The sequence below is a fragment of the Phycodurus eques genome, chromosome 8 (assembly GCF_024500275.1).
Source record: "Phycodurus eques isolate BA_2022a chromosome 8, UOR_Pequ_1.1, whole genome shotgun sequence".
Lineage (NCBI taxonomy): Eukaryota > Metazoa > Chordata > Actinopteri > Syngnathiformes > Syngnathidae > Phycodurus > Phycodurus eques.
The window spans coordinates 15,196,566-15,223,003 of record NC_084532.1 but is presented as its reverse complement, the minus strand read 5'-3'; the positions used below and the strand labels follow the sequence as shown (position 1 = coordinate 15,223,003).

Below are 26,438 nucleotides of genomic sequence, written 5' to 3'. Positions count from 1 at the left end.
GCTTTCCCATTTTGTCATTTTACAATAGTGATATGTTCGCACTGCAGACATGTAGAGAAGAAAGTGTACCTTGCCTCATCAAAATGAAAGAAAGTGCCCGAGCAGATGAGCGTGGTTGGATCATGGGGTGTTTGGCAGGCATGTGGCCCCGCCCGTTGACTGGGTGACAGCCTGGTGCCTTGACACACCGGCGGGGTGTCCATATACGCACACGCACAATCCAACCGTGCAGGCTGACGAAGCTCCTTCACGAAGTAAGTACACGCATCCATTTCTCTTTAACATATTCCTATGAAGTGTTGATCCCACTTTCAAAATATTTGAATAACGGCCGCTTTTGAGCCCCGCCCCCCCCCCTTTAATAATAACAACAACAACAAAACAAACAAACTGCGAGGCATTTAAATTTCGTTGCATGTATTTATGGGGAAAAAAAATCAAGTCGCTCCAATTTCGAAGAAACTTGTTCTAAGTATAAAATGACAAAAAAAAAAAATTTTGAGATCGCTTGAGTAAGAAGTAAAATACAAGCTTTCGGTTTTATCGGTTGTTGACACCCTTTTAACGGTTTTTTTCCCCAGCAAACATTTTTACAATACCACAGTTTAGGATGACTATTGAGCATTATGAGGCATAATTGCACGTTTGGAGCCCTCCGAGGTGGATTTATGACCTCCAAAATACGTCGACAATTCACTCTTTTTACATTTCAGTTTTTTTTTTTTTGTGGTTAAACTTAAATATAGGTTACGTGAGTAAGTCAGTATAATGCAAGTGCGGTTTTACTAATTCGTATCATAATTACTGTAATCTGTCTGTTAGTCAAAAGTGAGCATTGTCCCAAGATTTGTAAAGGCAAAAGGTGGTAGTTATACAACTTCTACTTGTCGTCTACTTCTTTCTTTCTTTTCTTTCTTTCTTTCTTTCTTTCTTTCTTTCTTTCTTTCTTTCTTTCTTTCCACTTCAACTTAGCTTCCTCCTTTGAAAAGTCTCTCATCACCTTTGTTTTGTCCTAAAGCTTCTCTGATATGTAGATGCCGATGCAACATTTCAATTTCACGAGACAGTACAATACAATACGTGGTGACTAATATCATATTTCCACATACTCCATTTTCTGCCAGATCGCTGTGAAGCAACTGCTCCGGTTGAGCGTGACTTTTAAGAGTCACATTTGAATCATGTCCAACTTATGTACACGTTAAAATCAAGTACTTTTCCGGTGAATGCTCAGTTTGTAATTGACACGTTCAGAAAGGTATTTATTGAATGATATGTTTATTATGAATTTTTAAGATTGTATCATATCAAAGAACACAACGAATGTACAAAGTCCCCCCAAAACCTTCAAAATAGAATAGAGTAGGGAATTATCATTTGAAGGCTCAACGCAACTTTTTTTTTTTTTTTTTTGGGGGGGGGGGGGGGGTGTGAAACTGAAATAGTACGAGAAATTAAAGCACTTGTCTAAACTCTAAACCAGTCTAATCAGGCTATCAGTCTTTTCGGACCAGCCGTATACGTTTCAGTATGGGATATTAAGATTTATGTGTATTTTTTATTTCAATGAAAAATTCAATTAATGTAATGAAAAATAAAAATAGGGTGGAGGTGGTAGCTCATGCTGTTTTTACGCAATGTTTCTAAAGATTTGATCTGTGAAGGAAACGCTATGTAACAGGTTTCACCTGTGAGAATGTTACTTACAGTACTGTACAGTCCTACTTCTGTGTCTGCTTTAGCACTAGTGGACACGGACGCAACTGTCTTATCTAACTTATAAATTGATCTTTCACAATGTTCCATTATTAATATGCCTGGTATGCACACACAGTGTAAAAATCTATCCAGTACAAAATTGGATAACCTTTGAACACACCCTCAGTGCAAAAGTCACACTGTGATTGTGCTTGCCAAGGGAGGCTCAGGACGTCCAACTCAGGGTGGGCATACAAACAGATTTTGGTGGACAAACTGCCCCCCTTCGCCTAATTTATTTCGATCACGCAAAAATTCCCTCGGGACTCTCCATCCCCGTCTACGAACATATTTTGATCATGAAAGATTTCTGCCAGCAGCTGCCTCCACACCGTCGACGAATGTATTTTTGTGTATCATTAGTTAATTGCATTTTTTGCCCTTTATATTAGGACTACATTGGTGAATAGTAAATATATGATGCACCTCTTTGCTTCCCACATGCAGTACACTAAATACAGCTTTCGTTATCACACACACACACACACACACACACACACGCACACTACCACTATTGTTTTTACTAAAGCATTATTACAGGCGTTTCCGTGTGCCGTTGACGGTTCAATCAACCCTTGTGTTTTATTGTGACGTAAGAAAGGAGTGCGTCATCCTTCGGGGTTTATATTTGCTCATTTGTGTTTTTATTGGCTGTCGACAGTGGAGGACAGGTTTTCTACCCTTCAACATTTTGTACATATGCAACATATTCCATCCAGCTGAAGGTGACATGACTACTAGTAATTACTTTCCACCCCACACCCATTGCACCAGCAGAGCATGCAAGCATTCTCGCCAGGTCACCTCATGTCTGCTCTTTTTTTACGTAACAGTGTCGATGTTAAGGTGAAAAAGAACAACAACAAAAAACAAGTTCACTATACTTTAATATACTATAGAGGGAAAATAACCTCTCAGCTGGTTAGTTTTTAGTGACGAATGAATTTCAAGGGGGACCCCTAAGGTCAAAATTTACTTGTAACAAGGCAACAAACCACATTTACTTGCATACAATGTGAATTTCATTCCTGTAAATTTAACTGTCCAAATGAGCCGTGTTGCATGCGTTGATGTCATAATACTTCCTATGTTAGGGGGAACTGACTAAATAATTTAATTTATAGATTTACTGTAGTGACTTTTACATTCATATTCCATGTTATGTTTAGGTGCTGAAATCATATTTGATACTGTACAGCAGACCAATAACAACATTATGGCACAAAATAATGATATTCCATACAAATGCTGTATGAAATATTTTGATAATGTTCCGTTTTGATTGAACCTGTGTGACAGGTTAATTTGCCTGCTGTTTATGTTGATTAATTATTTATTTATTGTGTTGTATTTTGATAACAATGTTCCGTTTTGATTGAACCTGTGTGACAGGTTAATTTGGCTGCTGTTTATGTTTATTCATTATTTATTTATTGTGTTGTGGTGTAGAACTGCACTACATCATAGTGAGAGTTGTTCATACTACTTTTGTCACTGTTACGACTATACTTCAGGCAGCTCACGAAGAAAAGGGACTAACAGTGAAATCAAAGTCGTATGTGCACATCGGTGGTCATTGAATTATGTGCACCAGTTGAAATACAAAAACTACCCCCAAAAAACATTAGTGTTACCAAACAAACAAAAACACACACTAGTGGACTAGAAAAACCCATGGGTGCCATTGACGACTGGTTTCCAAGGCGGACAATCTTATGTTGATCTCTTTTCTTTTTTCTTGATTTTCTTTGTGGTTCAGGTGAAATAGGAGGGGCTTAAAAATAACGTGGTCACATGACCACGAATTTCTTCTGTTGGCTAGATACAGGGGGTGTCTTACATTACCCAATTTCTCACAGTACCCCATTACATTACCCCATTTCCCCCTATAATGTATTAAATTGTGCATTTGTATTACATTTCATTTGTGAATAAATCATATCTTGCACTTTCTCTCAGCAGAGTTTCAAGGATGATCCACTTGAGAGCCCGAACATGGTTGCTCTTTGGAAGTCTAAGCGTGTTTATCGTCCATCTCCTTATAGATTTTACTGACCGAAAGAACATTCACCTCCAAGCAGGCATGAGAGAGGATCGCAATAGCGTTACGGAGGCCGCCAACAAGACCAAACACTTCACCTGGCCAAGGGAAGTTTGTCACCAAAACATGTCTGTAGCCAACATGTCAGGCTTTGCCGCTCTCCCTGGTGCTATTAAAGACTTTCTGTACTATAGCCACTGCCGGCGATTCCGTATCCTGCTGGACCTTCCTCATAAATGCGGCGGAGCTGATCAGTCGGGGGATGTTTTCCTATTATTGGTCATTAAAAGCTCACCTGCGAACTACGATCGCCGGGAGGTGCTGCGCAAGACCTGGGCTAAGGAACGATTACACAACGGGGTTTGGATCAAAAGAGTTTTCCTTTCGGGTACGACGAATCAAGGCTTTGAGAAGATGAGGCTGAACAAGCTCCTCCAAATAGAGCAGCGCGAGTACAAAGACATCCTCCAGTGGGATTTTGCTGACTCCTTCTACAACCTCACCTTGAAGCAAGTGCTTTTCCTGGAATGGATGGAAATAAACTGTCCAAATGCTCGCTTCCTGTTAAATGGTGACGATGACGTTTTTGCCAACACAGACAATATGGTGGAATTCCTCCAGAGCTTTCAAGACAACGATGGAAGCAAACATCTCTTCACTGGTCATCTGATCCAGAATGTAGGGCCCATTAGGTCACCTGGGAGCAAGTATTACATCCCGGTTCAGGTGCAGGAGTCGGACTCATATCCACCCTATTGTGGGGGCGGCGGTTTCCTGCTGTCAGGCTACACAGCCTTAGTCATCTACAAGATGTCCCATTCCATTACCATCCTTCCCATCGATGATGTTTACATGGGGATGTGTCTTGCTAAAGCAGGGATTGGCCCAAGCTCCCATATGGGGGTGAAGACAGCGGGACTGTACATTCCTGCCAGCAATCTAGACGGATACGACCCTTGCTACTATAAAGATATGCTGCTGGTCCACCGATTCCTTCCGGCTCAGATGTACCTCATGTGGCACAGAATACATGATCGTGCTCACAAATGCGGTCCTTCTGGGGAGAAACTTGCAATAATTAAACAGTGACTCATCAATCATTCATCATCAATCAATCAAATCATTGCATTCACGTGCAGAGCAGGGGTGGTCCTCCATGTCTTCATGTGGATGGTTTGAGCAGAGCTTTGCACTCAGCTGGTGAGGATGACTGTCAACAACATGGCCAGGCAGTCAGTCACACCCACTTCCCAGGACATGGAGGAGCAGCTGTCCTGTCACTAGAAGGAATCAGGTCAACTTGTTCTTATGAGAAATGTTTCACGAGAAAAACTTGAGCACTTATTTACATTCCATCTTTGTCCAACAACGTAAGCATTAATCATTGCTCGATGAAAAGCCTTAGGTTAAAAACAAAAAAAAGATCAAATGTGTATGTGAAATATCAAATTGTTTATTTTAATGAAAAAAATAATTTGCATTCTCAAAATGTATATGTATTTTTTATTTTACTAATTTGTTTTTATTTGTAATAATGACTGAAAAAGAATCAGAGTCAGTAAATACATTTTAATCAAGCAATTTTATCTGGAAAAATGGCAACAAATATTACAGGGCTCTTGATGATATAAATGCTTGGTGGCCAAGATTAAAGAGTAGAGCAATTATGTGGCCCACTGGCCATACTTTGCCCACCTCTGCTTAAGGTTGTACAAGTCGAAAATAAACTAATATATATATATATCCATCCATCCATTTTCTGAGCCGCTTCTCCTCACTAGGGTAATGGGCGCACTGGAGCCTATCCCAGCTGTCATCGGGTAGGAGGCGGGGTACACCCTTAAGTGGTTGCCAGCCAATCGCAGGGCACATACAAACAAACAACCATTCGCACTCACAGTCACACCTACGGGCGATTTAGAGTCTCCAATTAATGCATGTTTTTGGGATGTGGGAGGAAACCGGAGTGCCCGGAGAAAACCCACGCAGGCACGTGGAGAACATGCAAACTCCACACAGGCGGGGCCAGGGATTGAACCCGGGTCCTCAGAACTGTGAGGCTGACGCTCTAACCAGTCGGTCATATATATATAAAACAAAAATAAAATGCAGTCATATACTTGAAATGTTATATTTTACCACAAATGTGCATCATTTAAAAGCATTTAGCATATGGTGAAGGCGGATTCTTTTTTTTTTTTTTTATGTACAAATGAAATCTTAATATACATTCTAATTATCCATCCATCCAGCCATCCATTTACTTGAGCGCTTGTCCTCATTAGGTCATCTTGAGCTGGACAATACCCCAGCTGGGAGAGAGGCAGGCTACCCGCTGGACTGGTTGCCAATCAATCTCAGCCATACTCGTCTTTCACTTTTTGTGTATTCCAAAAAGACAACCCACTTTTTGTCAGTTCCTCCAACTGAAACGTCTTCCACACACACACCAAAATTGAAAAAATACGCTCTTATAAACTTCTAGTGAATCACCAGCTCATCGGATGGACCTTATCATTTATTTATTTAATGACGCTTTATGACACGTGTTCCTGGTACAAGTTTTAGTGCCCTCTATACTGCTTATTGTTATCGTCCACTCATTAAGAACAAATGCATTTGTCTTCAGCTTGCTTTACTTTTCATCAGCACTTTATCCGAGGTTGGTTGCTGAGGTTTGGAATGGGTTTAGTTGGAATCGTGTCATCAAGCATTCAACAACTCATCTATGTTTCCGTCCAATTGCACAATAATTTAAAGTGCATGCAACAGCAAAGAAAACTCAATCACTATTTCCCAGTTCCACATTAATTATTACTGTCACCATGACACCAAAAGGTACCTGAAATTACAGCGGGAAAATCAGTGAAATATTTTGACTTATCATTAACACGAGAAATGTTCAGCTCGGGTTAATGTTATAGTTGGATGTGGAGCAAATATGAGGAACTGCGGGAATATGTTTAATCTTATTGTATGTCTAATCTTGTGTGGACTATGAAGGTTGCAGAGCAGCTGCAAGCATGCCGTTTTGCCATTTTTAGAAGCACCGCGAGAGGCTCTTCCAGTCAGTCTCTCAGGTTTTCTCTCTCTTCTCGCATGATGATTTCTAGTTGATCCTCCAGGCTGGAGAAACATGGCCTCTCCTCAAAGTTGTAAACCCAGCACTGCCTCATCAAACCGTACACCTGGTGTGACAGTGACAACATTTTCAGTGACATTGCATGCAGATACATTTCATAGAAATTGGCATCATCATCATCAATCAATCACTTAATCGATCGTTTGGTCTATTGCGTGGAATTGATTGTTTTACACACAATACAATATTGAAGGGATTGAGGCAAAATTACTACTAGTGCTTGACTGCAGCCATTTTTTGAATAGCTTGAGTGGTGATGGCGATGTGAGGTTATTAATATGATGCTGCATATTCCATGAGATGATTTGAATGTATAGCACGACTTACCTTGGGCGGGCAGTTTGGAGGGGGAGGCAACCTCCAATTGTCCTTGAGGATATTTAGCAGATGGATTGAAATGGATAATCCATGCACGTTGGTCCCAATCCTCTGTATACAGAGCTGAAACATGCATGAATGATCAAACCACCATGCATGGTTTGAAATCAATTACAACACGTTATTAAAGTTGGATGGTAAAGTTCACTTTTTTGGGGTTGGAGTTCATATCGCAGTAGGAAAAGAGCTCATGAAGAACAACTCCAAAACTCCACACATCTGACTTTTGGGAGAATCTAAAATCATTGATGGATTCTGGGGCATACCTGCATAAACACAGATGAATAATTAACCACACTTCCCTCTAAAAGTATTGGAACGGTTTGGCAGATTCTTTCATTTTCGCTGTACCCTGAAAACATTTGAGTTAGACATACAAATCTAAAGACGAGGCAACAGATCAACATTTGCGGTAGCTGGATCTGGTACACAATTTATAAGATTTGTAACGCTGAGCAAAAGTATTGAAACAGATTAGTAATACTGGAATACCGTGAATGCAAATAAATAAGACTTCATATTTATTTGAAAATCATTGGCTTGCAATAACTGCGTCATGCCTGTAAATCACATAAACTTTCTTCGTTTGTGAAGCTTTTCTGGGCTTTTAGCCTCAGCATCTTTCAGTTGTTGGTTTTCGCGGTTGCTCCCTTTTAATCTCTTCTTTAACAAGTACAATGCATGCTCTATAGGATCTAAGTCTGGAGATTGACAAGGCCAGTCTAAAACCTTCCACTTTGTTGTTTTGGGAGTGTGTTTAGGTCATTATCTTGCTGCAGGGTGAACCGGTTGAGCCGATCTTTTTCTTTAAATAAAAAACACGTTTCTGTAGACTTCTGATTTTATTTATCTGCTGCTATTATGTTTTACAAAATCAATGAAGATTAAAGAGACATTAGCTCTCTCTCTGTATTTTTTGGGGCAAATTCTAGAGTGTTAATTTATTCTCTCTAATAAGTAGTTTGTATCTATTGGTTTAGACTCCGTACTTTTGTTTGTAAAGCCATCTGCAAATAGTAGATTGTGAAAACTTTACTTCTGCTATCTGGAGTTTTTTTTTTTTCTTTTTCCTTATGTCACTAACATTTGTTTTAGGGCATTCCTTACAGTTCTCACAATGTTTCTGTCATCACCTGCTGCCGTTTCCCTTGATCTACGTATTCAACATCTGCTACTTAGTACATTAGTTAGTGATTTATTTCTTCCTTAGGACATTCCAAACGATGGTAATGTCCGCTCTGGATAATGTTTGTGCATTGGCACCAACTAATTTTCCATTTTCCATTCCATTCTCTCAGCTTCACAAGCTTGTTTTTTCCACCCATAGACATCTGTTTGAATTTAATCTTGGTTATGCCTATAACTTGTATAAATGTCATCTGCACAGGTCAAACTACAAATCTGAAATTGAGCATAGACATTCAGCACTATTTATTGTTTGAATAATCAATGTAATATGATAAAGCGCACGGGTCCTTGACATGTTCCAATATCTTTGCTCACATGAACAATGGGGTGGATTCAAACAAAAGCCATAGGCTTTCTTTCGTCTACGTTGTGTAGCAAGTGAAAACATAAGTACTTGGAAATAAAAGTTGAAATATTGAGCTCTTGTCTCATGTTCATATTTTGATGGGAAACCCAAATGTTTTCAGTATTCACCAAAAATAAAACAATTGGCCTCACGTCACGTTAAAACAAATAAAAGAAGATTCCCACCAGAAGATGGGACTTTCTCCAGGCTGTTTGACTCTGTAGTACTCTTTGTCCAAAGGAACAATCTTGGTCAGTCCAAAATCAGCAATTTTCACCAGTGATTCACTAGCCACAAGGATATTTCTGGCTGCTAGGTCTCGGTGCACATAACGTAACGTCTGCAGGTACGCCATGCCCTGGAAGATAGAAAATATTGCCACACAGGGCATGACATGATTTGATCATTTGCATGGCGTGTTCATTTTGTGGATTTGTTGTAGATGTGTTTCACAGTAGGAATGGAGCTGGCGTAACAGCAAGAAATGATCATCATCCCGACCACCAGTAGGTGCTAGGCTTTTAATTTCTTCTTGTCAGAGTCTTTACGAACCTGTCAAATTGTGTGTTTTTTCTAGTTTTTGCAGTTTTGACTGAATGTGCGATAGTGACCTTGTACCTGCTCCATCGTACGATACCAGCCTTTCAGTCAGTTTCCTTAAAGGCACACAAGTGCTTACTTTACTGCCCCACAAAGCAGTAAAACTCAGTTCAACTGAATTCATATCACTTATTAGCATGTAACTACGAAATGCACTGTGTTAGGTTCCTCCTCTTTGTTAAATTCATCTGTAGGTTGACACTGTGTCACACTGCCACTGTCATACTATTTACACAGCTGACACGGCTATCTCTATCCTGGCTACACTTCCTGCATCGGAAAAACAAGCAAGATGAGGTTTTACAGACACAAACTGTTGGGAATGACATTTCTGTCAGACTCATCCTCAATGTAACAAAATTGTTCCATCTGTTTTAAGTACGGGCATAAAAATGGATTAATTGATCATGAAGTATCCTGTAGTAGAACTGAATTTTGATTAATCAAGTTTTGAAGCAAATCAGTGAAAATCGGGTGCACTACCTGGCTGCAAACAGTAAAGGCGTTGTTATTTTAGTCTCAACTAGTTCTGGGATCTAAAGAAGAACAACATAAAATATCCGTTATGGGAAGTTGAGCAACATCTTCGGAGACATGCACTATGCCTGGCACAAATCCCTCCTTGAAGCATTATTCTACAACACTGGTAGGGAGACTCAGAACATTCAGACAGCTATTTTCCCATTAAATAGTAGTTAGAAGACTCAGACCATAATGTTATTTATCAATGTAACTGTCCACGAAGTGAAGATTTGGCATTCCTTCAATGATCTCAGTCATAGTCAACATTACATTCACACAAACCTTGTGATGAAAACTGGTTGTAAACTTTTACAGTATATTTATGTCTTACTTTACAGATCTGTGAAGCAAATAGTAGCAAGCGCCTGGTGTTGATGTTGTGTCTGTTGTTTTCTGTATATACAATAAGACTTCCGTGTGGTAAATACTCCATCACCAAACTCATGTTGAGCCGCCCTGAAAGCACAATCCAAGGTTATCACCTTTACACATTGCTTGAACCACGCTAAATCGCAATTAACGCTGCAAAGATGAAACATTATTTTCCCTTGAAATACATTTGCATTACCCATGCTGTAGCAGACCCCTCTGTACTTGACGATGTAGTCGCAAGACATCATGCTGAGGGTTTTGATCTCCTTACGGAAGTCCTCCAGGGTTGATTGCTTATTGGGCTGTAGCTTCTTCACAGCAACCATCTCACCTGTGTCATCTCCCAGTGGGTCGTAACGACACAGTTCGACACTTCCAAAGTTTCCCTGGGGGGGGGGGGGGGGGGGGGGGGGGGGGGCATCAGATTAACTTCATCAATAGTCTTTTATTATGTCTATAAAGCATGCAATGTTAAGTCAAAAATGATTCATTACCCAAATTATTTATACCTTACATTTTCATTCAAATGCATTTTAAATTTGGTGAATGGGTAGAATATATTTTAGCTGGAAATTACAAGAAATTGGCAAAAGTCTGCAAGTCAGTTTTTTTTTTTTTTTAGAAATTTTAATACAGAAGATATTTTACATTTTGAAAAGTATTCTTATCCCTGACAATTTTGAGAAAAAATATTTTGCACTATTCCAAAACATCTTGGTAACTTTTAGCATAATCTTGAGAATTTGAATAAACCAGAAATGTAGGACATTAATTGAATCTCTCTGTATTGTGAAAAATAACAGATGAGGGCAAATAGCAAGTGGGTGGAGGCCCCAAGTGCAAAATGTTGGGGGAGTGCACAATTTGAAAAAGAAGAAAAAAAATCCGTGCTTCCTCCTACTGTATGAATTTAAAGTCTGTCTGTGACAGGAGTAAGACAGCTATAAGATCACTGAGGTCTGAGCTGTGTTATTCTCGTACTGACACTAATGGCATTGTGTGTTTATGTAAAAGTGATACGACGTAGCTGTTCTATACACTGCAGCTTTTTAATTAATTTATTTATTTTATACTCCCATCCGAAAGACAAAAAAAAAAAAAACAACTACGGTGGCCCGAAAGAATACCGAAGGATCATGTGGACCCATGGACCCTCTGTAGTCTACCTCTGTAGGTGCCTGCAACCAATGATAGGCCACTGGTTCTGCCTAGCAAGCAGCCAAATAATAATAAAACATTTTCAGGTGATGTTGTGGTTGTTGTTGTTTTAATTTTTTTTTTAACCAATGATTTGTGTTCATAGGGTTTATAAAATTGCTTTTTAAAGGGAAATATGAATTTTAAAAAAGGAAAGCTGGTAAGGGTCCTATACAGGGTGATTTAAAAATATAGTTCCCGGTTTTAAGATATTTATGAATTATTTATAACTGTATTTTTTGTTTAATGTTTGTCGTTGTTCTTTAATGTGTGACAATTTAATCTGTATTTTTTTTAAATCAGTTTGTTGTTTTGCTTGTACTTTAATGTATGAGAATTTAGTGTGGTGTGGGATGACTATGGACAAGATTATGGGTCTATTAATTCTTCACGATACCATGAATACCGAAAGTTACCTTAGCGTGATTTAAGATGCACACTGGACAGTTATCAGTGCTTGGGAGAATACTGAAGAGTTGATTTTCATGCAAAATGAATGCTTGCTACTGTACCAAATCAAAGAAGAGCAAATACAAATAGAAGTAGTCTTCTCATCTATCCCACAAGAGTTTATGATGAAATCGGGTGATTCTATTGCCTCTTGAAAAGCTGGTAGCACACTCTGGTGCCTATATTGAATTTGACATAAAAACCTCTTGCTAAACACTTTCTTTTCACATGCATTTGTTGTAAATATTCATACATTAAAGAGCAAACACAAACAATGGGAACTATTTCAAAATAGGGAGTTACTTTTCAATCACACTGCAGTCATATATTAATGTGGTATGGAGCCTACTTAAGGCATTTCCTGTGTACCTTTCCCAGTAGGGAGATGTACAGTAGGTGTCTGTCCTCAAACAATGTCTGGTCCTGCAGGGCGGGACTAGATGCCTGACACACTGGGTTGAGGGTTACAGGCTCAGTGGCATGAAGTATCACATAGTCTGTCAGGAAAGCAGAAAAATAGCATTCATGGTAGTTTGTGTTGATAAGAGTTTTGTTTGGGCCACTGTGTCAGAATGTGTGTAGAGACCTACACCTGTATTATAATAAATACTGCACCAGCACCTGATGTGATGAGACTGTTGAGCTCACGGATGAGGCTGCGACATGAAGGTCGAAAGGCCGCTTTGTAGTTCATACATTGGCTGATCAGCTCAGCCAGCTCTGTCCACTGAGAGGGTGCCAGCTCACGGAAACTCTCGTAAAACTGCTGCTTCTACAAATGAAGATTTAAGATTCTAAGCGCTTATTGTCATATGAGCAGCGTGTGCACTAAAATTCTTTCTTTGCCAGGAAAATGGATACCAACATAATATAAGATATATAAGGTTAAAAAAAGAGACAAAAAGATAATAATACAAATCATAAGTCGAATCATGCAATACAACATAAAAGAATACAACTGGATTGTGAACTTGTATTGCAACTGTAAGTTTATAGTACAGTACTGTGTGTCTATTATTTTCTGCAGGCCAAGTCACAAGCGAATGTGTGATGCAACTGCAGTCCAAGGCTGTAATGCCACCAGGAGGAATATTCTATAATAAATCTATACTGATGGATTTATAACACATAAGACCTTTTTTTCTATTATTGCTATTATTATTAGTAGTAGTAGTAGTAGTAGTGGTGGTGGTATTATTATTAGTAGTAGCAGTGGTATTGTTATGATTTGTTGTTATTATTATTATTTTAGTATTATTATTGTTATTATTAGTAGTAGTATTGTAATGATTTATTATTATTATTATTAGTAGTAGTAGTAGTAGTAGTGTCATGAACGGAACAGAGGCTAGGACCCAAAAATGCAAGACTCCAAAACAAATGGACAGTTTCCAAAAAGAGAGGTTTAATAGACGGGCATAGGTCGGTACACGGGCAGGCAATCCAAGAAGGGCAACAGTATCCAAGAACATGAGGCAAAGAGGCAAGGTCGATAATCGGAACAGGGTCAAAGTCTTACTGTGAGTCTGTGACAAGGAATGCTGGAACGTGACGACAAGGTACAACGAACTGGCAACGAGTGGGAATGAGACACGAGGTTAAATACAATCGGTAATTAGGTATGAACGAGGCACAGGTGGTGAAGATGCTCACAGGAGCAGGTGTGTGAGAAACGAGAGAGAGGAAGACAAAACCTGGAACACACACACACACACACACACACACACACACATGACAAGTAGTGGTATTGTTATGATTTATTATTGTTTTTACTGGCGGCACGGTGGACGACTGGTTAGAGCGTCTGCCTCACAGTTCTGAGGACCGGGCCTCGCCAGTGTGGAGTTTGCATGTTCTCTCCGTGCCTGCGTGGGTTTTCTCCGGGCACTCCGGTTTCCTCCCACATCCCAAAAACATGCATAGTAGGTTAATTGACGACTCTAAATTGTCCGTAGGTGTGAATGTGAGTGCGAATGGCCATTTGTTTATGTGTGCCCTGCGATTGCCTGGCAACCAGTTCAGGGTGTACCCCGCCTCCTGCCCGATGATAGCTGGGATAGGCTCCAGCACGCCCACGACCCTAATGAGGAGAAGTGGCTCAGAAAATGGATGGATGGATGGATTATTTTTACTAATAAAAAAAAAATAATATTTGTATTATTTATTTTTTCTTTATTAATTAATTAATTAATTTATTTTTTTCAGTCTTTGATATGAAGAGTAAAAACTGTACCTGTTGAAGGTCCCAGTCTTGCAATGGAGCATTTCCACTGTTAAAGATCTCCCACACAGTGGCACCAAAGCTCCATTTATCACACGCCAAGGTCAGCTTGTCTGGAGCCTCCAACACCTCCGGGGCCACCCAGGGAATCCTGTCCAGGATAACTGAAATTACCATATACAGTATGTGTCAATACAAAATTATAATATGTTGCCAACTGTATCATGAAATACAAATGTATTACGTTCTGAATTTCCCCACTGGGAATCAATAAAGGATATCTTATACCAATGATGTCATTTGTGACATATTTCTACTTTTATATAACTGGGAGACAAGAGCAATGTCTTACCATCTCTCCCTATCACTGCAATGCTGATGCCAGGGTCGCTTAGCTTGATAAAGGGAGAGCTGCGCTGAGACACGTCACCTTCTCTGGCCAGTAGAATATTTTTTGCACGGATATTTCCATGAACAATGTTCTTTTCTTCCTGCAAGACCATTCCTTTTCATGAAAGCTGTCACGCTTTTAATGATCCATGTCGAAAATATTTTCTCACCAGAAAGTTGAGGGCGCATGCAAGCTGTTTGACTACGTCAAGTTTCCAGCTCACTGACATGGATCTCCCCCTCTTCAGGTAAAGGTCGAGGGCCCCATACTTTACAAACTCTTGGACCATTATGTCTGCAAAGAGCAGGGAAGGTTGCTTTAACAGCTGCAAGACTCATCAGTACATATTTGTATTTTTGAAGATGTAAAAGAATAAATGCAAGGTTACCCCATAAAATCAAATTGTGAACCCCTTTTGAAGACATTCAGCAAAACCTTTGTGATATCATGGAGTAAAATCTTGCGAAGGTCAAAAACCTGCATTTGGGTTTCAACTTACTTTTTGTTCCATGGACACTGATGCCATAAACCAAGAGAAGGCGTTTGTGTGAGATTTGACTCATTATGCTGGCAGCTTCAAAAAATGACTGAGTGCCAGAAAATACAAAGTAGATGTCACACGTTTAATAATAATGCATCTGGATCAAGAGGTAAATAACAAATCATTTATGTATTTTCTTCAGTTAACTCACTTGCCAGCGGTTTTTGTGAGCACCATCTAGTTCTTTGAGGAGAACGTCCGTCACATATTTCTCCCCATCACGAAAGTCTGTTTTGGAGCCTTTAAAAACACGAGTAAAAGATCCCTGTCCAAGGCTCTCCCCCTAGTAAGGGCAGGAAGTAAAGAGGATGAAGTAAATTAAAGTCAAGTCACTGAAGTTATGAAACCCTATGAGGGGAACAAGCCAGTGCAAACTGGAGGCTGGTCCCAAGCCCGAATAAATGCAGAGGGTTGTGTCAGGAAGGGCATCCGGCTTAAAACTTTGCCAAACAAATATGAGCGTTCATGCAAAGAATTCCATACTGGATCGGTCGTGGCCCGGGTTGACAATGTAATCTGAAGGAGGTTACTGACTGTAAGGAAGTGATAGGGGAGAGTGTGGCTGGACAGCATAGGATGGTAGTGTGTAAGATGACTCATGGTGGGGAGGAAGATTAAGAAGACAAAGGCAGAGCAGAGAAGCATGTGGTGGAAGCTGGGAAAGGAAGAGTGTTGTGTGGCTTTTCGAGAAGAGGTGAGACAGGATCTCGGTGGACAGCAGCTTCCAGAAGACTGGACCATGACGACAGCCAAGGTGATCAGAGAGACAGGCAGGAGATTACTTGGTGTATCTGCTGATAGGAAAGGGGAGAAAGAGACTTGGTGGTGGAACCTCAAAGTACAGGAAATCATACAAGGAAAGAGGTTAGCTAAGAAGAAGTGGGACACAGAGGGCTGAGGAGGAATACATGGAGATGTGACGTAGGGCGAAGGTAGAGGTGGCAAAGGCCAAACGAGACTTATGATGACATGTATGCCAGGTTGGACACAAAAGAAGGAGAAATTGATCTATACAGGTTGGCCAGACAGATAACTAAAGAAGGGGAAGGATGTGCAGCAGGTTAGGGCGATTAAGAACAGAGATGGAAATGTGTTGACTGGTGCCCGTAGTGTGCTGGATAGATGGAAAGAATACTTTGAGGAGTTGATGAATGAGGAAAATGAGAGAGAAGGAAGAGTAGAAGAGGCAAGTGTGGTGGATCATTAATTGGCAATGATTAGTCAGGGGGAAGTTAAAAAGGCATTAAAGAGAATGAAAAATTGAAAGGCAGAGGCTGATGTCATACTTGTAGAGGTATGGAAGCATCTCGGAGAGGTGGCTGTCGAGTTTTTGAGCAGGTTGTTCAACAGAATTGTAGCGAGTGTGAAGATGCCTGAGGAATGGAGGAAAAGTGTGCTGGTGCCCATTTTTAAGAACAAGGGTGATGTGCAGAACTGTGGGAACTATAGAGGAATAAAGTTGATGAGCCACACAATGAAGTTATGGGAAAGAGTCGTGGAGGCTAGACTCAGGACAGAAGTGAGTATTTGCGACGAACAGTACAGTTTCATGCCTAGAAAAAGTACCACAGATGCATTATTTGCCTTGAATGGAAAAGTACAGAGAAGGTCAGAAGGAGCTACATTGTGTTTTTGTAGATCTAGAGAAAGCCTATAACAGAGTACCCAGAGTGGAACTGTGGTACTGCGTATGGAAGTCTGGAGTGACAGAGAAGTATGTTAGAATAGTACAGGATATGTATGAGGGCAGCAGAACAGTGGTGAGGTGTGCTGTAGGTGTGACAGAGGAATTTAAGGTGGAGGTGGGACTGCATCAGGGATCACCCCTGAGCCCCTTCCTGTTTGCAGTGGTGATAGATAGGCTGACAGATGATGTTAGACTGGAATCCCCGTGGACCATGATGTTTGCAGATGACATTGTGATCTGCAGTGAAAGCAGGGAGCAGGTGGAGGAAAAGTTAGAAAGGTGGAGATATGCATTGGTAAGGAGAGGAATAAAGATTTGCCGAAGATAGAATATATGTGCATGAATGAGAGGGGTTGATGGGGAAGAGTGAGGCTACAGGGAGAAGAGATAGCGAGAGTGGAGGACTTTAAAGACTTGGGGTCAACGGAGCAATGGCGAGTGTGGTAAGGAACTGAAGAAAGGGGTCAAAGCAGGTTGAAACAGGTGGAGAAAAGTGTCAGGTGCGTGATGTGACAGAAGTGTCTGCTAGGATGAAGGGCAAAGTTTATATGACAATGGTGAGGCCAGCCATGATGTACGGACAGTGGCACTGAAGAGACAACACGAAGCAGAGCTCGAGGTCGCGGAAATGAGGATGTTGAGGTTCGCTCTCGGAGTGACCAGGTTGGAGAAAATTAGAAATGAGGTCATCAGAGGGATGGCCAAGGTTCGATGTTTTGGAAACAAAGTTAGAGAGAGCAGACTTATATGGTTTGGACACAGCCAGAGAGAGAGAGAGAGAGAGTATATTGGATGGATGCCAGGCAAGAGAGCTAGAGGAAGACCAAAGAGAAGTTTGATAGATGTAGTGAGGGAAGACATGAGGACAGTTGGTGTTAGAGGGGAGGATGCAGGAGATTGGCTAACATGAAAAGGATGACATGATGTGGCGACCCCTGACAGGACAAGCCGAAAGGAAAAGAAGAAGAGTCAAGTCACTGGAGTACAAAAATACAGAACCTAAAAACCCAGAGGCTTGCATTAATACAGTTTAGAGATCAATCAAGATTTTTCAGAATAATAGTCCACTCGTTTTACAAAAAGTAGATAATCATAACAGCGGTAGCATCTCATGCTACTTTCCTGGAGAAAATGCAATCAGAAGACAGTTTTTGTAACGCTCAACTGCTTCAACAACATACCCATTTTAGGTCTTCATATTTGATCATGTGGAACTGAAGATGACTGAACTTTTTCCTCTCAGGTGTTGGGGACCCTTGAGCCTCAACAGAGATGCCGTTACGTATGATGATGAGATTTGTGAGCTCTACAGAAGAAATGGAAATTATTTATCGTGATATCATATGGCAAATCCGCAAATTGGAGGGCACATAAGAAATTAGTTTTGAGGTCTTGAGGTGTTAATGTTTATAGATTTTCTGTTCTTGATATCCTTCGTACAGCATATTAGTTTGAGAAGGAAGCAACCTTTGGGTTTTGGGGGACAGCAATGGCCGAGCTTGGCAGGAACATTATCCAGCAGAAGTTTGTGTTGTTGGTAAAAGCTGGTGAGCTCTCTTAAACTGGAAAATGACTTCTGGACACCGGGAAGACGGTAGTGCTCATTCTTAACGATGAGACAGTCTTTATAATCAAGTCCAAGAGGAGTCTGAAGGTACATAAACATGACCACACGTTCACAGTATTGTGGTTGGTAGGTTGGTTTGTAAGTAGGTACAGTATGTCATTAAAGTGAAATTTACCTGAATACAAACAGTGAGGAAGAAGTTATCAAAATCTTTGGGACTCTGCCGGAGTAGGAATGTTCCACCTTTAACTCCAGATTTTTTCAACTTGTCGACGGCAAACTCCGACCTCAATGGAGATGTCATAAAAATTCTACTGGTGTTGTGGTAGTAGATTAATTATTTGTGAAAAGGACTTACGTAATTGGCCCATGAAAATGGTTTCTGATACCCTCCAGAATACTTTCAGGCACAGTGTCCTGACAGAAGTAGTGGCTGGAGTCAGTGGTCAGTCTGAAGTAGCCGTCAACAAGTGACACAAATGACAGTGCTTCTTTGAGACTCTTGAAATTGGCTTCCTTTGGTACAAATCAAGAAGAATGCAGGGAAATTGTATCATTCTTTAACTAAGCATGTTTCGGCATGACAGATGCGAAAAACTCACCATGTATCTGTCGTCATGTCGAAACACAGTCACCATCCTGCTGTCCTCCTGATCATGAAATACCCTCTTCATACTGATGGCAATTATCTCCTGGAAATCACAGAAAGTCTGCCACTCCTACAAAGGAAGATAATTATTGATTGCTTTTAATCAGCTAATTTCTACATTTTACTTCTCACCAAGTCAGCCATCAAGCCATTTTCTATAGCGCTTATGCACTGAAAAAGTCCTTTGAAAATATTTAATGGACATCGGTTGCACCTGGTCACTATGCTGCCCCAACAAAGTCAAATCTTCATTCGTGCAAGGCTGAGGCACAGGTCACAACAAAAATAATGTATCTTGAGCTCACCAAGGAACCATCAGGATTACAACTTCCGCTGGTTTGAATTCCAGTTTCCCCAGTGACCTTCACATGAGTGAACGTTCCACTGGAATGGGAAGAACCAGCGCTCATGTGGTAGACTTCACTTCCTAAAGTGGGAACAATGCCAGCCATTTCGACCAAGTACTTCAGTTTCAGGCAGCACTCATCCACAGAACAGTTTCCAAGCTTCTTTAGGAAACGCTTGAGAGTATGTCTGATTCGATAGCGATCCAGGCGATTGCGCTTCTGGATGTCGTGGCGGTGTGGCTTTGGAAGGCAAGATTTGTAGCTGAGGGGAAAGAGTAGACACAATTCTTGCTTATTTTAAATTTATCCAGTGAAAGGTATTTGGTAAAAAGTGCTGCACAGAAAATTAACCCCAAGGTAGAAGGGATTGTGTGTATTGTGTCAAAGTCCTCTGCATAGAGATGCATCCATTTCGTACCTTTTTAGCCGCAAGAAAACTTCAACTTTTAAAACATCTCAGTCACACAATCCGGATTGCGTGTGCTACCATGTAAGCAAGTCATTTGCATACAAGTGGCGCAACGGTATAATGGAGGAGAATCCAGGGATTACATCTGAACCATCCAATTGCAAGACCACTTCCTCAGATTAAGGGAATGACACCTGTGTCTAAATAAATACCTGACAATCTTGCAGAGCTCCCTTACACTCCGATGCTGCTCCTTTGCCATCCTCCACAGGTCCAGCACTGCCAGGCCGAGGCATTCTTCTTGAACGCTCAATGGTGGAGCCACTCCGGCTTCACCTGTGACAAAGTCACTTCGTACCTACATAACCGAAGAAATCAGTAACATACCAATGAAAAATACATGCAAGTCAAATTCAAGATTAAACCTTGAGAAAACACAATTTTGGGCTGATAAAACCCTCAATATACTCTATCTTGGCACATTAATAACGTGTAACAACTTGCTAATTTACATGCTCAATTCATGCATGTTTCACGGAGGCCGACTGGTTTGAGCGTCTGCCTCCCGGTTCTGAGGACCGGGGTTCAATCCCAGGCCCCGCCTGTGTGGAGTTTGCATGTTCTCCCTGTGCCTGCGTGGGTTTTCTTTGGGCACTCTGGTTTCCTCCCACATCCCAAAAACATGCATGGTAGGTTGATTGAAGACTCTAAATTGCCCGTAGGTGTGAATGTGAATGCGAATGGTTGTTTGTTTATATGTGCCCTCCGATTGGCTGGCAACCAGTTCAGGGTGTACCCTGCCTCCTGCCCAATGATAGCTGGGATAGGCTCCAGCTTGTGGTGATAAGCGGCTCAGATAATGGATGGATGGATGGGTAATCCTGCATGGTTATTTCTTTTTTTTTTTCTTTTTTTTTTTACATCGTCCTAAGCATTGTCTTTAGCAATGGCAGTTTTTGTTATCTGCCAGTATTTCTTCCCTCACATCAGTACAAAAAAGTGCATAATTTGGATTATTATTTACATCATGAAATGTAAATCATTGTGTTATGTACAGTATGTGGAAATTGCACTCTCTGATGGTGTCGTATGGGTTGTCTTGCTAATGTTTGTGAATGGAAGAGATTACTGGCTCATATTGCGGCTGCATGAGCGTGACTTTGAAATCGTCAAGTGCAGACTACAAGTAAAGTAAACTCAGTCATTCATGGGCAATCATAATGTGACAACAGTTAGGACCACACTAACGTTGTAATTATTGTAATCGGGCGGGGTGTAATCAGAACACCACCCACACCCAAGGTGCCACTTACCAACAGCACAATGAAAGGAATACCAAAATATTACAAATCAAGTAATTATGTACAAACATGCCGCTAGGCATGTTTCCTAAAGTCAGTCAGTCAATTTATCAACACAAATTAACCAGCAATGGAAGTCTCGTTATTGCTTGACAATCGACGATTGCAAGTTGCGGTGTTTTCTAATTTTTTGGGGGTTGACAGTCGAAATACTGTTCTGAACAACTGCAATTTCTTGTTTTACACAAAATGTCTTCAAGTGCTACCAAAGATGACCATATCTGATGTTAAGGCTAAGTTCGTTTTTACATATCATATCATATATATATGCATGTTTAACTTTTGTCCGAAAACACCAGCGATAATGAAAACAATATTTCAGCAGCCCCTAATCAATGTAGTTATTGCTGCGCACACAGGAACCTGTTTTCCAGTTTGGTCACGTGATGTTCCACAAACGGCCCATTAATAACATGTAACAACTTGCTAATTTACATGCTCAATTCATGCATGTTTCACATCAAAATTACATTGTATTTTTATGCACTCCTCAAATATGTTGGAACATATTTTGCCTCAAAAGATGATGCACGGCCATCTACAGTGCGACTTGCCTTTCTTTTCTTTTTTTTGCATAGTTTTCCCCACTTTAATGTTTGAGATAATCAAACAAATGTCAACATCGGACAAAGATAGCTGAAGTCAACATAAAATGCAGTTTTTAAATGGTGATTATTTTTATTAAAGACAAAAAACAATTCAAAGTTACTTGGCAGCTTATTAAATCATGAATTAATTGTGGCTAATCAATTTTTTTTTGGCTGAGGTCATTTTCACTGACTACACCTTTGGGGCATTTGGGGTTGAGGGCAAAAGGGGTTCTAGCACAAGGGACCATTCAAGTTAGGACCCCCACTGGTCTCAAGGATTGTTTCAAATTGTTCATTAACAAAAAAAACCTATACGTAAGCATTCTTGCAAATATACAGTATAGATCATGTTTTTCTTTACCTGGGCAAAGAGATAGTCAATGACAGAGTAGTCAAGCACAGGACTAATTCTGTCTCTGGTCAGATTGTAGCGGTATGACATTCTTGGTCCCTGTCCATACCAGTTTCCAAAGAAAAACCTGTACATTAATCACACATAATTCTCATTCACAGATTGATGAAAAACAAAAACAAGTTACACTGAGTTATTTTAAATGGGAACACTGTTGTATCATGTCTAAATCATTATACTGCCTCAGTATGAGTCACTAGATCTGGCAGGTAACCAGACCAGAATGTACCCTGCCTCTTACCTAAAGTCAGCTGGAATAGGTTCCTGATGCAGACAAGTGCTTACAGAACATGGATGGATTAGATAACATTTGCAGCTACAGTCTGTACCCTGCTGGATTCTACTGTGTATAAGTAAGTTATCACCCATCTTAGAATTGCTCATGAATTCGCAAGAATTTCTAACATACAAATTTTTTGGGAGAGAATGTCAACCAATGACGTTTTGTTGTTGTTGTTGCTGTATTTGATTTCTGAAGCACTGGCAAGATCATTGGACAATTAAATATCCCAACCTGACTCTGAAGTGGACCTGTAGGTTTTCTTCTGTGTTGAACATGTGTGAAGGAGGATACCAGAATGAGAGATCACCAGATGCCAGACCAAAAAGACTTTGGTAAACTGGTAAAATTCCTTGAGAAATAAAAGACATGCATCCTCATATGCATTACCATGGCTATGAGAGGAAAAGGCATGATAAGCTTTTACATGAATACATTTTTGTCTTACCGCATCTTTTGGCTGCTTGGATGCAAACATTTTCAGCATACATTTGGCCAGATGATATGTGTATTGTCATTGCATCTTTTGTGGGAGGGAAGAAGTACAGGTGTACTTGCAGACTGGAAGCAGTGCTCGAACTGGACCTCTGGCTGCCTCCACGGTCTCTGATCATGAGAGGAGTAAACTCCTCCTCGCTGAGATCCATGGATGCTTTGAGGATGATATCAGCTCACTGAAGATCTCCAGGTAGGGGGGACCTTTGTGTATAAAGAAGTGGACACAGAAGGAGGGCATTACATTTCTAAAGCTCCTTCATATACAGCATAGCCCTTGCTGCCTTCTTTTCCTCTTTTATTGGATGATATGCAGGTACTGCCCTTCACCTTCTCAGGTCTGATTTTTTTTTAAATATGATTGAACAAACAGCAGGCAGCATGGTAATATACTGTAGTAGTTAGCACATCTGTCTCACAGTTCTGAGGTCCTGGATTTGAATCCGGCCTTCCTGTGTGGAGTTTGCCTGTTCATCCTGAGCTTGCATGGGTTTTCTCCAGGTTGTCCCACTTTCTCTCACATTTCAAAAACATTCATGTTAGGTTAATTGAAGACTAACGGGTGTCAAACTCACAGTCTGTGGGCCAAAACTGGCCTGCAAGGGGGTTCAACCAGCCCCACAGGATGAATTTGAAAGTGTACATAATGATTATCTCATAACAATTTATTCAGATATGGACTAACTCAGTGTGAAATCAGAAGCCTGTTTAAATGAACATACAAATGTAAAACTGATGAAGCCATGACTTTCTGTTGCATGAATGGCACCAGGTGGATACAGAGGTTTATTTTACCTTCTGCCATCAAATGGAAAAAACATTTAAATGTTCTGCCATAATGTCTGTCACATATGTCGCTGGCATAGATAGATGAACAAAGATATATTTGTGATTAGTAAATAGTAATTTTGGTCCAAATTAAGTAAAATTGAATACAGCAGTTCCCTGTAGCACCTCTGATGACCTCTCATGGGAAACTCGGGTGCTATGCCACCAAGGTAGGGAATCACTGGTCTAGTAATGATTGCACACTTAACAGAACTCAAAGCTAACTGTTGAAAATCAAGTTCAATTAAATCACGTCACGCTTTTGACCCAACCTAAAATGAGTGCTGTCATTACCATGGCAATAGTGGCACGGAGAAAAGAGGTACAGATGATGATGAAGGAATGTCTATCAGCCATCAATTGAGAGCATAAATTTGAAATGTGAAATGAATGTTTGAGAAGTTCCATTTTTATCTGAAGAAATTCAATAACTTTGGATGAATTGCAACCACTGTGTGATAATAATGAAAATAAATAATAGAAAAAGACGTTATACTGGTTCATATTTTATAAACTGGTTCATATTTTATAAATACATAACACTACATAGGATTTCTTTCACATGAAAAATCTATTAACAATCTAATAAATATACTTACAGAATACGTAAGCATTACTGGTGTGTACGTATTTCAAATATTCTGAAGCAAAATACAAAAGCCTCAAAGAAAAGCTGGGTTTGAAATAAGCACGCTACCCACGGTTTCATAAAATAAAACGGAATAAATTCAGCTCTTTTTGGAAAAAATATCAACAAAGACACCCTTTACCTTTAAGTTTGTATGGCAGCAGTCCTCAGGTTGATCATTTGTTCAAGGATTTCTTCTTTTTATTGTATGTGTGTCTGCAGGAAGTCTTTGACAGGTTTTCCGGTTTTAGAAGAGCAGATGTGACCCGATCTTTAGTTACAAAAAGTATTGCTTACCTTATGTGCAAATTTTATCATCATCTTAAATAGATAGTGTAATCATCTATGATTCGTATTATATTCATGTATTAGTTAAAGTAAATTCACTCACATGCAGAAATCAACTAATTGTAGCTGATCTTACAGAAAAAGAGAAGCAACAGACTGCTGTGGTTTCCCTATTCGGCACAGAGGTTCTCAGCAGTTTCCTGTCACAGAACTAGCCACGTGGTCTGAATGGCAATTTTTTTTGGGTAAATGTTCCTCTGATTTCTAAAACTATTTCTCATCCGTTTTTTTCTTAATTGCTATTGTTATGTTGCATCGATCGGCTTGTATCCTTTTGTTTTCCTACAAGTTTCTTTTCTTTTCCCCCCACCGTTTGAGTGTTTATTGGGGGCGATCACAATTTCCAAAATTACCGATAACATTAAGTTAAACTAGATTAAAATGATTATAAATTAAAAATAATACATTATCTCTCATAATATCATACTACAATGTCTTAACTATTTAACCTGGGCATATTAATGAATAATGACAACATGCTCATCAAGTTGTAATAAAATATCCATCCTCTTTATAAACTTAATCTTCACTAGGGTCGCAGGTGTGCTGGAGCCTAGCCCTGCTGAATTCGGGTGAGAGGAAGGATACACCCTGGAGTGGTCCCTGGCCCCAAACAGGTTAGTATAAAAAAAACAAAACAAAAAAACTTCCCACTCACATTCACAGCTATGGACAATTTAGATGTAACATGTATGTTTTGGGGATGTGGGAGGAAGCCAGATTACCTGGAGAAAACCAATGTAAGTAAGAGGTGAACATTCAATTTCCACACAGAAAAGTCAGTGCCCCAACTTCAGAACTGTGAGGCGGCTGTGCTAACCAAGACTTTACTGTGCTGCCATGAAAAAAACAACAATTATATTAATAATAATCCACGAACCACTTGTCCTCATTAGTATTGCAGGTGCGCTGGCGCCTATCCCAGCTGACTTTGGGTACACCCTGAACTGTTCGCCAGCCAATTGCAGGGCCCATATAAACAAACAACCACTCATACCTACGGACAATTTAGAGTCGTCAATTAACCATAAATGTTTTTGAAATGTGGGATGAAACAGAAGTACCCAGAGAAAACCCATGCAGGCACGGGCACAACATGCAAGCTCCATACAGGAAGGCCAGATTTGTACCCAGGACCACAGAACTATGAGGCGGATATGTTAACGACTCATCCACCGTGCCGCCCATTAATAATAATAATAAATAATAATAATTAAAGCAAGCAAGGAACTAAACACTAGCAAAGTGATGAGACAACGAGGAGCACCTGGACAAGACATGCGTGGCTGGCGGAAGGTGATTGGTAGACACAAGGGACAGGGCTGACGAGTACAGGTGGAAACGAAAACCTAACAAGCAAGACAAGACGAACATTGACAAAGGACACACGGGAAAAACATGACATACGACACTAACTAAATCTAATCAAAATAAAGTCAACAAAATCACAGATCATGACACAAGCGGACAAAATGAGTTTCCTCCACAGGGTGCCGGGCTCTGCTTTCGAGAAATGGTGAGAAGCTCGGTCATTCGGGAGGGGCTCAGAGTCGAGCCGCTGCTCCTCTGCATAGAGAGGAGCCAGATGAGGTGGCTCGGGCTTCTGGTTAGGATGTATCCAGGAAGCCTCCCTGGTGAGGTGTTCCGCGCATGTTCCACTCGGAGGAGGCCCCAGGGACAACCCAGGACA

At 40.4% G+C, this 26,438-nt stretch overlaps 3 protein-coding genes across 7 annotated transcripts in view; 2 read left to right on the top strand and 1 right to left on the bottom strand.

Moving 5' to 3' along the window:
- Positions 1 to 148: 148 nt before the first annotated feature.
- LOC133406257 (N-acetyllactosaminide beta-1,3-N-acetylglucosaminyltransferase 3-like) lies at positions 149 to 5,542 on the top strand. Of its 2 annotated transcripts, none has more exons than XM_061683744.1 (2): positions 149 to 254; positions 3,721 to 5,542. In XM_061683744.1, the coding sequence occupies exon 2, from the start codon at positions 3,731 to 3,733 to the stop codon at positions 4,886 to 4,888; it is 1,158 nt and encodes a 385-aa protein (XP_061539728.1). In that variant the 5' UTR covers positions 149 to 254; positions 3,721 to 3,730; the 3' UTR covers positions 4,889 to 5,542. The 2 variants fall into 2 exon arrangements, with proteins under 2 accessions (XP_061539728.1, XP_061539729.1); XM_061683745.1 differs by having other exon boundaries at positions 152 to 254; positions 3,718 to 5,542.
- jak3 (Janus kinase 3 (a protein tyrosine kinase, leukocyte)) lies at positions 5,303 to 24,874 on the bottom strand. Of its 4 annotated transcripts, none has more exons than XM_061683735.1 (25): positions 24,792 to 24,874; positions 24,543 to 24,671; positions 22,898 to 23,148; positions 22,684 to 22,801; positions 22,119 to 22,236; positions 20,019 to 20,164; positions 19,356 to 19,659; positions 19,004 to 19,120; positions 18,760 to 18,917; positions 18,577 to 18,688; positions 18,302 to 18,482; positions 18,016 to 18,140; positions 15,299 to 15,430; positions 15,106 to 15,193; positions 14,776 to 14,900; positions 14,568 to 14,706; positions 14,228 to 14,379; positions 12,616 to 12,766; positions 12,364 to 12,491; positions 10,544 to 10,733; positions 10,307 to 10,431; positions 9,039 to 9,211; positions 7,468 to 7,585; positions 7,269 to 7,382; positions 5,303 to 6,987 (listed from the first exon to the last, which is right to left on the bottom strand). In XM_061683735.1, exons 3-25 carry the CDS (start codon positions 23,094 to 23,096, stop codon positions 6,868 to 6,870), a joined length of 3,333 nt encoding a protein of 1,110 aa, XP_061539719.1. In that variant the 5' UTR covers positions 23,097 to 23,148; positions 24,543 to 24,671; positions 24,792 to 24,874; the 3' UTR covers positions 5,303 to 6,867. The 4 variants fall into 4 exon arrangements, with proteins under 4 accessions (XP_061539719.1, XP_061539721.1, XP_061539720.1 ...); XM_061683737.1 differs by having other exon boundaries at positions 24,543 to 24,627; positions 24,792 to 24,861; XM_061683736.1 differs by having other exon boundaries at positions 24,543 to 24,627; positions 24,698 to 24,859.
- Positions 23,062 to 26,438, top strand: part of slc5a5 (solute carrier family 5 member 5) — a 31,914-nt gene continuing 28,537 nt past the window's right edge. Inside the window, 2 exon segments of the mRNA XM_061683742.1 lie at positions 23,062 to 23,101; positions 23,104 to 23,137. Coding sequence (XP_061539726.1) covers positions 23,062 to 23,101; positions 23,104 to 23,137 — 74 coding nt within the window.

What these genes read in the sequence shown, in the direction of transcription:
- jak3 (XM_061683735.1), bottom strand. Translation starts at nt 23,096, where the DNA reads ATGGATCTCAGCGAGGAGGAGTTTACTCCTCTCATGATCAGAGACCGT. An exon ending in TGCAGTGATAGGGAGAGATG is followed by an intron (nt 14,380 to 14,567) that starts GTAAGACATTGC and finishes TGGTAATTTCAG; the next exon opens with TTATCCTGGACAGGATTCCC. An exon ending in TTGCTTCACAGATCTGTAAA is followed by an intron (nt 9,212 to 10,306) that starts GTAAGACATAAA and finishes TCTATCTTCCAG; the next exon opens with GGCATGGCGTACCTGCAGAC.
- LOC133406257 (XM_061683744.1), top strand. Translation starts at nt 3,731, where the DNA reads ATGATCCACTTGAGAGCCCGAACATGGTTGCTCTTTGGAAGTCTAAGC.